A 12,115-nucleotide genomic window follows, 5' to 3' on the forward strand; every position below is an offset into this window, starting at 1 on the left:
CTCGCCGTATAAGAAATATGACCCGCCGTGTAAGATGACCCCCAACTTTTCCAGTTAAAATACAGAGTTTGGTATATACTCACCGTATAAGAAAAACGACCCAGCGTATAAGACAACCCCCAACTTTTCCAGTTAAAATATAGAGTTTGGGATATACTCGCCGTATAAGAAATATGACCCGGCGTATAAGACAACCCCCAACTTTTCCAGTTAAAATATAGAGTTTGGGATATACTCGCCATATAAGGACTTTTGAGAATATTTTCCTGGGTTAAAAAGTAGTCTTATACACAGAAATATACAGTATTTAGCTCCAGATATTGAGAGTGCATGGGCGGGTGGTAGCGCACATATTTTGACTACTCCCATCAAAACTTTTGAAACTCTAGAAAGGGACGTTCTCAAATTAAATAATCGCAGCAACTCACACTTGCAGACTACCTATAACAATGGTTGTAAAAGCAGCAAGTTGTCAAACGCGGGAGTTTTAACTATTAAATCAGCAGATGTTTTCAACTTGGCATTAAAAGCTTCATTAGTAGCAAGAAGAAAACGGATTTGACTGCTGGTGGAAGCATGGTAAAATGTAAACTTTTTTGATGGTGCCTATAAAACCCTTCGGAAAAAAGGAGGTTGCCGCTGTAATTTACACTTGGGTGTTTTAAATCAGGTTCAGGTAGAAAAAGCATGAAGGACGGTGTCGTTTTTATTCTCGGCAACTGTTTGATTGACAGAGTGATCTAAGTACAGTACGGAGATGTCGAAAATGGACCTACTGATTTATGATGTACTCATGATATGATTTCATTGTTAATTATAATGTTTTAAGACTTGCCGTCATTTTTGCCCAAAACTGGAAAGGAACCCTTATACCAACAAAAGGAGAATGGATCAATAAATTATGGGAATACCTGGAACTGGCGAAACTCACAGATATAATACGACAAAAGCCAAAAGACAGGATGAAAAAACAATTGGAATGCTTAAACGATTATTGAAAGAAAACGGACAAGGGGATTAAAAGTTTAGAATAACCTTGTAAGGATGTGAAATCTAAAAATATTATGATCGAGAGATAGGTTTCAATGTTTGAATTATATTATAATACTAATTGACAGGAAGACAAAGATTGAATGTGAACTACTGTGCCGAATGCGGTGGAAGCATTATGTTATGATATGAATTCTTTTGTATTGACCTTATTTTAGTTTTATTTGAATGTTTCCTTTTTTATTCCTCTTCTTTTTTATTTTATTTTCTTCTTTATTTTCTTTCTTCTTCTTTTTTCTGTTTTGTATTCTGATTTTTGATTTTCTATAGCTAAGGAATGGAATATGTAAAGAGGGTAAGGAATGTATTTGGACTCTTTCGAAGAAACTTTGGATTGTTTTAATGAATATTGAAATTAATTAATTTGAAAGGGGGAAAAAAGACTTACGGTAATTTTAATGTTTATTTCCCCTTGGTTTTATTGTTTCATCTTTTTGTCAACCGCTTTGACATTGTTTTTAAACACAAGCATCATATAAATTTCATGAAATAAATAAAATGGTGGTGGTATAGTTCCTAGTTTTTCTTGTTTTTCCCCTCTTGTAAAGAACAGAAAGTGAACCCTACCTGTCCACATAGAAGGGGAAGCAGAACTTGGCCAGAGTCTGTAGAATTTCCTGCGGAGAGAAAGGGAGAGAGAGAGAAAGAGAGATAATTTATACATCTAATGGGACCAAACAATCAAACATTTACCACAGAATACAAAAGTATAAGTTACCCTTAAGAAACAAGAGACAGACGAAGAGAAATGTGCTTTATCAGTTACAGGTGAAACTCGGAATATGAGACTATCGTCGAAAAGTGCCTTGATTTCAGAAAGGCAACTTATTATTTTTCCTCTTCCTTTTAATTTTGACAAATTCTTTCTTTTGGAAATTCTACAGAAATCAAACAATTACAGGTGAAATTCAGAAAATTAGAATATAGTTGAAAAGTGCCTTGATTTCAGAAAGACAACTTATCATTTTTCCTTTTAATTTTGACAAATTCTTTCTTTTGGAAATTCCACAGGAATCAAACAATTACAGGTGAAATTTAGAAAATTAGAATATCATCGAAAAGTGCCTTGATTTCAGAAAGGCAACTTATCATTTTTCCTTTTAATTTTGACAAATTCTTTATTTTGGAAATTCCACAGGAATCAAACAATTACAGGTGAAATTTAGAAAATTAGAACATCGTCGAAAAGTGCCTTGATTACAGAAAGGCAACTTATCATTTTTCCTTTTCCTTTTAATTTTGACAAATGCTTTCTTTTGGAAATTACACAGGAATCAAACAATTACAGGTGAAAATTAGAATATCATCGAAAAGTCCATTGATTTTAGAAAGGCAACATCATTTTTCCTTTTAATTTTGATGCAGCCCAGAATCATAGCTGCCAAGTTATCCCTTTTTTACAGGGATTTTCCCTTATGCTGAATAGGCTTCCTCGCGAGAAAAGTGAAAACTTGGCAGCTATGCCCAGTATTGCATTGGCTTTTTGAGCTGCTGCATCACACTGTTGACTCATGTCAACAGTGTATTCACATGATGATTGTAAATTAATTATTATTGTAAATTAATTAATTATTGTAATTATTGTAAATACTTACAATTACAATTAAAGGCTGGACATATCTTGCTTTGTATGCCATCCATCTATCTCATATATTGGTTTCACCTTTTAAGTTGCGTTACTGAAAGAGGCACTTTTCGACGATGTTCTAATTTTCTGAGTTTCACCTGTATAAACTGTGAAGACCATCTCTTTGACCAAGTGCCAAGAGGTCGTTTCACCTTTATCTCCAGCCTGCCCTCACACATCTAAAGGAAATAGTTTCCGAGTCAAATGATGCAGGCTTAAACTCCAGTCCTGCTAATGTTTCCATTTAATCTTGCTCCCTTATTGGCCAAAACCAACTTTGTACCCTCCCCCAAGGCTTTATCCTATAGCTATTTAAATGAGGTTGCACTTGTAGATTCCCAATTTTAAAATTGAATTTTAACGTTGTATTTTAATGTGTATTTGAGACAGGCGTGCCTGGCGTGCTATGGTCCATGGGGTCACGAAGAGTCGGACACGACTAAACGACTAAACAACAACATTTAATTTGCATTTTAATTGAATTGTGTTTTTTTTATATGCTTGCCTTGATATTCTTGCTGTTAGCCGCCCTAAGCCCGGTCTTGACTGGGAAGGGCGGGGTATAAATAAAATTATTATTATTATTGATCATAGAATCATAGAGTTGGAAGAGACCACAAGGGCCATCCAGTCCAAACCCCTGCCAAGCAGGAAACACCATCAAAGCATTCTTGACATATGCCTGTCAAGCCTCTGATTATTACTATCTCTTAAAAACCACCATGCTGCCTGTGACCCCCCACACACACATTGTGGCGAGAGGGACAGTGCGCCCAGGATAGCTCCAGAGAGCCTTTGCAGGTTTTATTTTGCGCTACATTATCACATTACGCCTGCTTCTTGGGAGAAAAGCAATGGCAAGCCTAGACAGCATCTTCAAAAGCAGAGACATTGCCTTGCCGACAAAGGTCTGTTTAGTTCAGTGATGGCGAACCTATGACACACGTGTCAGACGTGACACACAGAGCCCTCACTGCTGGCATGCGCCCCATTGGCCCATTCATGCTGTTGTTTCCCCCCCATTTGTTCTCCCGCTCCTCCTCACGCTACAGCTTATCTCCGCTGTTAAAACCCAGATCCTTTTGTTGTTGTTGTTGTTGCTGGTAGCCAGAGATTGGTTTTTAAACCCTTTTTGTGCTGTTTTTTCCTGGAGCTTTGGCAGACGATGATGGGGTGTAACAGCATTCATTTTTTAACCCGTTCTATGCTGGTTTTTTGGGCGCTTTGGCAGACTATGTCGGTGCTGCGTGTTAGTTATAGCGAAGGTATTATTCGTCATTTATTTCAGTTCTCTTCCCCCCCCAAAAAAAGCACAGTAGCTTTGGGGCAATCCCCCCAAAAAGCAAAGCAACTTTTGCACACACACCCCAAAACTCCAAAACTTTGGTCAGCAGCTCCCCCCAAAAAGCTCAACAACTCTGGGCACTTTGTGATAAATAAGGGGTTTGGGGTTTGGTTAGGTTAAATAGTTAGTTTTTGGTTTATTAAATACATGTATATATTACAATCATACATTTTTGTTATTTAAACTACAAATATCGCGAAATTGTGGTTTTTTTCTCGAAGTGACACACCACCCGAGTTATGCTCGGTTTTTTGGCGAATTTTTACACACCAAGCTCAAAAGGTTGCCCATCACTGGTCTAGTTCAAGCTATGGTTTTCCCAGTAGTGGTGTATGGAAGTGAGAGCTGGACCATCAAGAAGGCTGATCGCCGAAGAATGGATGCTTTTGAATTATGGTGCTGGAGGAGACTCTTGAGAGTCCCATGGACTGCAAGAAGATCCAACCTCTCCATTCTGAAGGAAATCAGCCCTCAGGTCTCACTGGAAGCACAGATCCTGAAGCTGAGGCTCCAAGACTTTGGCCACCTCATGAGAAGAGAAGACTCTCTGGAAAAGACCCTGATGTTGGGAAAGATGGAGGGCACAAGGAGAAGGGGACGACAGAGGATGAGATGGTTGGACAGTGTTCTCGAAACTACGAACATGAGTTTGACCAAACTGCGGGAGGCAGTGGAAGACAGGAGTGCCTGGCATGCTCTGGTCCAGGGAGTCATGAAGAGTCGGACTTGTGGTCTCTTCCAACTCTATTATTCTATGATTCTACTAGCTTACCCGGCCACGAGTTGCTGTCAGCCATATGTCAAGAATGCTTTAATGGTGTTTCCTGCGTGGCAGGGGGTTGGACTGGATGGCCCTTGTGGTCTCTTCCAACTTGATAATTCTATGACAGGACATTTTGAGCCCTCTCAAAAGGACAGCTCTTTGATGGTTGAGGCAGTTTCCGGCTCCCTCCCACACCTTCCTCAGTGCCACCTTCCGCCCCGCCCCCCGGCTTAGGTTGTTCATTTGTTTTCCTCTCCACCACCCAAAAAACAGGAGAGGAGTATAGCATCTAGATCAAGGGAAGTAATAGTACCTCACCTGGTCAGACTAGGATACGAGCGAGGACTGTGACAGGAGAGGAATTGCTGCCAGGGCAAAAGGCTGTCTTGGCTACATGGTTTTCGCTGGTGTCTATCATTCTGTGATTCTACTAGCTGACCCGGCCACGCATTCCTGTCAGCCATATGTCAGGAATGCTTTGGTGGTGTTTCCTGCTTCCTGTTGGACTGGATGGCCCTTGTGGTCTCTTCCAACTCTATGGTTCTATTATTATTATTATTATTATTATTATTATTATTATTATTATCATCTGAAGGCAGCCCTGCAGAAACCCAGCCAGATGGGCGGGGTATAAATAATAAATAATAATAATAATAATTAGTATTAGTATTAGTATTACAAACCACCATGCTGCCTGTGAGCCGCCCTGCAGTGTGGCGAGAGGGACAGTGTGCCTAGCATAGCTCCGGAGAGCCTTTGCGGGTTTTATTTTGCGCTCGGTTTGTTTTCCCACTGCCAGCAGCCCTTGTTCCTAGGATACAAGCGAGAACTGTGCCAGGAGAGGAATTGCTGCCAGGGCAAAAGGCTGTCTTGGCTGCCTGGTTTTCGCTGGTTTCCATATGCTCGGGTCGGAGTGTCTCCCCAGAGGCAAGTTAAAGCACATTGGCTCAGCCACCTCCGTCCCCTCGGAGGGCTCCTCCTGCCTGCCCATGTGTGAATCTTGATTAATTTTTCATTTTTAACGAAGTTTGATCATGTTTATTATCTCACATGATTGACTACCCGGCACTCCTCCCATGTAATTGATAAAGAACATTTCTCTTCATCTGTCTTTTGTTCCTTCAGGGCAAAGTCACAGGTGAAACTCGGGAAATTAAGAGTATCGTCAGAAAGTGCCTTTATTTTAGTAACGCAACTTAAAAGGTGAACCCAATCGATGAGATAGATGCGTGACACGCGAAGCAAGATATGTCAAGCCTCAATTTGTTGCAATTGTCATTCTTTCCCGTTAGGCGCCTGAATTATAAATGGAATGTCATTAATGATGAGCCACAGCAACGCATGGCAGGGCCAGCTAGTGTGATTAATGAAATGTAATAGCGATGTTCAGTTTTGTATTATTGTAACTATTTCATATTACATGAAATGTAATAGCGATGTTTAGTTTTGTATGATTGTAACAACTTGTTTTATTGCTGTGGAATTTCCAAAAGAAAGCATTTGTCAAATTTAAAAGGAAAAAAATCATATTTCTTATACGACGAGTATATCCCAAACTCTATACAGTGGTACCTCGGTTTAAGTACATAATTGGTTCCAGAAGTCTGTACTTAACCTGAAGCGTACTTAACCTGAAGCAAACTTTCCCCTTGAAAGTAATGGAAAGTGGATTAATCCGTTCCTGGCAGTCCACGGACTAATTAAACTGAAGTGTACTTAACCTGAAAAGAGCTTTCCCATTGAAAGTAATGGAAAGTGGATTAATCCGTTCCAGACGGGTCTGCGGAGTACTTAAATTGAAGCGTACTTAATCCGAAGTATGAGTGTAATTGGTTCTGGAAGTCTGTTCATAAACTGAAGCGTTCATACACTGAAGCGAACTTTCCCATTGAAAGTAATGGAAAGTGGATTAATCCGTTCCAGAGGGGTCCGCGGAGTACTTAAACTGAGGCGTACTTAACCTGAAGCGAACTTTCCCACGGAAAGTAATGGAAAGTGGATTAATCTGTTCCAAATGGGTCCGCGGAGTACTTAACCTGAAGCGTACTTAACCTGAAGCAAACTTTCCCATTGAAAGTAATGGAAAGTGGATTAATCCGTTCCAGACGGGCCCGCAGAGTACTTAAACTGAAAGTACTCAAACCGAAGTGTACTTAAACCGAGGTAGGACTGTATTTTAACTGGGAAAGTTGGGGGTCGCCTTATACGTCCAGTTGTCATGTTCGCCAGAATATACGGTATTGACATATTCAAGAATGAAGAATAAGTCATGTAGTTTTTGATGATTTTTTAAGTGGAACTACATTAAACAAACACTTGGTAAAATTAACGACCCATTTGCAAAACGGAGCACTTCCTAGGCCCGTAATAATAAATTATCTGTGCTACCAGAAGTGAGGTTTCGTGCTTCATTTATTTTTAAAACCACTTCCATCAAATAAACCGCATCCATCGAATCACCCATTCAATGGAGCAGAAAATATATTGACTCTCCTGGCAAGAACATGCTCCTCCTACAGAATTCAATTGAGCATGCCGAATTCCCTCATATGCTTTCAAGCTCAATTGCTCAACACTATATCACCTACAGGTAAAACTCGGAAAACTGAGCCGGCCACGCGTTGCTGTCAGCCTTCTGTCTTTTGATTTTGACAAATGCTTTCTTTTGGAAATTCCACAGTTATCAAACAAACACAGTGGTGCCTCTCAAGGCAAATTTAATTTGTTCCGCGAGTCGATTCGTTTTGCAAAAAATTCGTCTTGTGAATCGGGCTTTCCCCTAGGAATGCATCGGAATTTCTTTCTCTGCCCACAGGAACACATTAATTAAATTTCAACGCATTCCTATGGGAAACCACGATTCGCAAGACGATTTTTTTGCAAAACAAATCCGTCTCAGATCGCAAGACGCATTCGCCTCAGATCGCAAGACACATTAGTCTTGCGAAAAATTCATCTTGCAGGGCATTCATCTTACGAAGTACCACTGTTGTTACAATAATACAGGTGAAACTCAGAAAATTAGAATATCGTCGAAAAGTGCATTGACTGACAAGCTGGAACGTGTCCAGACATCGCTGGTGTCTATGATTCTGTGATTCTACTAGCTGACCCGGCCACGCGTTGCTGTCAGCCATATGTCAAGAGTGCTTTGGTGGTGTTTCCTGCTTGACAGGGGGTTGGACTGGATGGCCCTTGTGGTCTCTTCCAACTCTAGGATTCTATGATTTAATTTTATTTTTCTGTTGGAAGCCACCCAGAGTGGCTGGGGAAACCCAGCCAGATCGGCGGGGTATAACTAATAAATTATTATTATTATTATTATTATTATTATTACTTGTGAGAGAGAGGAGCGGAGAGTTGGGGGAGGGGAGAGAAAACAAAGACACATTCACAAAGCCCAGGAACCAAGACAGAGGGAGGACGCAGCTGAAAAGATGCAAATCACATCGGTAGCTGCTGCTCAGGCTCCCCAGGGCAGTGTGTGCCTGCTTCCTGGATCAATCTCCAAGTTTGTATTCCCACCAATCTTTTTGTATGCAGTTTGATTTTTCACATTTTAATGAGCATTAAAGGAGGACGAGAGGGAATCCATATCAGCCCGCCACTGCAGTTAAAGCGCAGGGCATGAACCGCGTCCCTCGGGGGTTTCCAAGGAAGTGCCTATCCGCTGGCTCTAGGACATTGGCCACCTGGCTCCGACAAGCCCCCCCCCATTCTTTTCATAATCAAAATACTGCTGACATTATAAACCCCACAAGGGATCTTTAAAATCCCTCTTCATCATCGATCCAGCAAAATGTGGAACTTCTTGGCGACGGCACAGCACTCACTTGATTTGGTTTGGTTTCAACCCCCAAAGTTTTCGAAATAAATGAGCCACGAGGGCAGCAAGGCCTGACCCTTGGGGTAAAGTAGCCAAGGGAGAAGAAGGCAGTGTTGGGGAGATACTGCGCCACTCTGGCCACCAAGAAACAACTCATCACTTACTCGCTTTTACAGCCCAAGGAATTTGAGGCAGGAATTTGCTGCTATTGTGGTTGTTTTTATAAGAATAACTAGCTGGCCCGGCCACGCGTTGCTGTGGGTTATTTATGTGATTTCCCCTACCCTATGCCAATCCATGACGTATCCCTGTGATTCTCCCACTCCTCCCCTCACCCCCGGCTTATCCCTTTGATTCCCTCTCATCCCTGTGAATCCCCCAACTCTGTCCTGATCCATGACCTATTATGCCCTCTCTCCCCCCACCCCAGCTTATCCCTGTGATTCCCCCTCATCCCTGTGAATCCCCAACTCTGTCCTGATCCATGACCTATTATGCCCCCTCTCCCCCCTACCCCTAGCTTATCCCTGTGATTTCCCCCCTCTCCTGTGATATCCCCTCTCCCCCTCTCCCTAACCCCCCACTTACCCCTGTGATTCCCCCCTCATCCCTGTGAATCCCCCAACTCTGTCCTGATCCATGACCTATTATGCCCCCTCTCCCCCACCCCAGCTTATCCCTGTGATTTCCCCCCCTCCTCCCCCTAACCCCCCCACTCACCCATGATTTCCTCCCTCTCCTCCCCCTAACCCCCACTTACACCTGTGATTTTCCCATCCCTGTGAATCCCCCAACTCTGTCCTGATCCATGACCTATTATGCCCCCTCTCCCCCCACCCCGATTTATCCCTGTGATTTCCCCCCTCTCCTCCCCCTAGCCCCCACTTACCCCTGTGATTCCCCCCTCATCCCTGTGAATCCCCAACTCTGTCCTGATCCATGACCTATTATGCCCCTTCTTCCCCCCACCCCCGGCTTATCCCTGTGATTTCCCCCCTCTCCGCCTCCTAACCCCCCACTCACCCCTGAGATTTCCCTCTCCTCCGTTCAACCCCCCCCCCCCGGGTTATCCCTGTGACCCGTTACTTTTGCACACAATCATTCCCCCAATGTGTGCGTTCTGTAAAATTTTGCCCTGCCTAGAATGGGAGGAAAAACTGGTGGAATTCATGAACCTGGCCAAAATGATGGCAGCAATTAGGAATATCCCGAAGGAGAATTGTAAGTAATGAGCCGACTAACTACGTTGCTGGGATCTTGATTGTACAGGTGAAAGTCGGAAAATTAGAATTTCGTCAAAAAGTGCATTTCATAGAATCATAGAGTTGGAAGAGACCACAAGGGCCATCCAGTCCAACCCCCTGTCAAGCAGGAAACACCATCATTTCAGTAATGCAACTTTTTGTTTTTGTTTTTTTTCTTGGGAGGGATGGCTAATACCCCAGAGGACAGGATCACACTTCAAAATGACCTTAAAAGATTAAACAACTGGGCCAAAGCAAACAAGATGAATCTGAACAGGGAGAAATGTAAAGTACTACACTTGGGCCAAAAAAAATGAAAGGCACAAATAGGAGTATAACCCAATTGGTGTCATCTGCAAACTAGCTCAGGATGCCCTCAAGCCCATCATCCAAGTCATTGATGAAGATGTTGAAGAAGACTGGGCCAAAGACAGAACCCTGTGGCACCCCACTAGTCACTTCTCTCCAGGATGAGGAGCAGTATACTTTACATTTCTCCCTTTTCAAATTCATCTTTTTTGCTTTGGCCCAGTTGCCTAATCTGCTAAGGTCATTTGGAAGTGTGATCCTGTCCTCTGGGGTATTAGCCACCCTTCCCAATTTGGTGTCATCTGCAAATTTGCTCAGGATGCCCTCAGGCCCATCATCCAAGTCCTTGATAATGATGTTGAATATGACTGGGCCCAAGACAGAACCCTGACCTGCCTAATCAAACCAAATCAATGCAAATCTTCTTCTTCTTCTTTTTTATCAACATCCACAAACAGTTATTTCAGCTTTGGAAAAGTTGGCCTCATTTGAAAGCACGGAACTGGGAGTCGGGAGAATGGAAGATGCGAAGGGCAGCTTAGAGGCCGGCTCCTTGTATAAATATTCAGGAGGAAGATTAGAGGACCCGTGTTTGGCCGTCTTCGGCGTCTCCAAAGTCCACATCGAATGGCAAAGAACAAAACTAACGAGGAGGAGAGCAGATGTTAGACAATGCAGCCAAAAAAAACCCGTCTCCTCTCTTGCCACCGCCCCCCTCCTGCCCGCCTCCCGTGGCTACACTAAGGGTCTTTCATCCCCCTTCCAATATGGTTCGGTCATTCAAGGATTCTCCTATAGCCTCCGCATTGTGGTCGAGAGCTAGAAGCGGGACTTCTGTCAGCTTTCCAAGAGTCCCCAATAAATAGGCGTTATGCAAATGCTACCTCTCTCCTACACCCTCTCGGAAAAAAAGGAGAAAAAGCCCTCGTTGGAGTACTGGAAGTCCCAGCCGTCATTTCTCTATGGCGGTGTTTGCCTTCGGGCCATGCGGCTCGTTTTGACAGTGGATCCCCCCAGACAATTAGGATTAGTCAAGCTTGTGGGGATCAACTCGGAAATCAAGGCCTTCTTGGCATAGGTGGCTAGATGTAGCTGGCGAGTTTCCAGCTGCCACCTTCTTTCATCCCCAAACTGCCGATCCACAGAGGCGATCGCCCATACATAAGGGCAAAATGAAAGGCTCTGAAAAGAAGTCTTTGGAAGGCTCAGTGCGGAAAGAAGGAATATGTACTGTAGAGTTTGGACATGTTATTCAAAGCAAACACGGGAGATCCTGAGCAAGTTTGCAAATGCCACTAAATGGGGAGGGGTGGCTAATACCCCAGAGGACAGGATCACACTTCCAAATGACCTTAACAGATCAGACAACTGGGCCAAAGCAAACAAGATGAATTTAAACTGGGAGAAATGTCAAGTACTATGCTTGGGCCAACAAAAATGAAAGGATGGGTGGTATTCAAATTTTCCAAGTTTCCCCTGTACAAAAATCAACAAAAAACAACATTGCTATTAGGTAAAGGTAAAGGGGCCCCTGACCATTAGGTCCAGTCATGACCGACTCTGGGGTTGCGCGCATTATTGGCCGACGGAGCCAGCGTATAGCTTCCAGGTCATGTGGCCAGCATGACAAAGCTGCTTCTGGCGAACCAGAGCAGCACACGGAAACGCCGTTTACCTTCCCACCTTCCCGCTGTAGCGGTTCCTATTTATCTACTTGCATTTTTTGACATGCTTTCGAACTGCTAGGTTGGCAGGAGCTGGGACCGAGCAACAGGAGCTCACCCCGTCACAGGGATTCGAACCGCCGACCTTCTGATCAGCAAGCCATAGACTCTGTGGTTTAACCCACAGTGCCACCTGGGTCCCTAACATCGCTATTACATTTCATTACTTACATTCCATTTATAATTGACCCGCCTCAACAGTAGGAAGAACTTCCTGATAGTAAGAG

At 43.2% G+C, this 12,115-nt stretch overlaps 1 protein-coding gene across 1 annotated transcript in view; it reads right to left on the reverse strand.

The window, feature by feature from the left end:
- The window catches only part of DENND1A (DENN domain containing 1A), a 264,483-nt gene that overhangs the window by 182,612 nt on the left and 69,756 nt on the right, over window positions 1-12,115 (reverse strand). Inside the window, exon 4 of the mRNA XM_060270319.1 lies at window positions 1,618-1,667. Coding sequence (XP_060126302.1) covers window positions 1,618-1,667 — 50 coding nt within the window. The remainder of the gene's footprint in view (window positions 1-1,617; window positions 1,668-12,115) is intronic.

This window comes from Zootoca vivipara, chromosome Z, assembly GCF_963506605.1.
Source record: "Zootoca vivipara chromosome Z, rZooViv1.1, whole genome shotgun sequence".
NCBI lineage: Eukaryota > Metazoa > Chordata > Lepidosauria > Squamata > Lacertidae > Zootoca > Zootoca vivipara.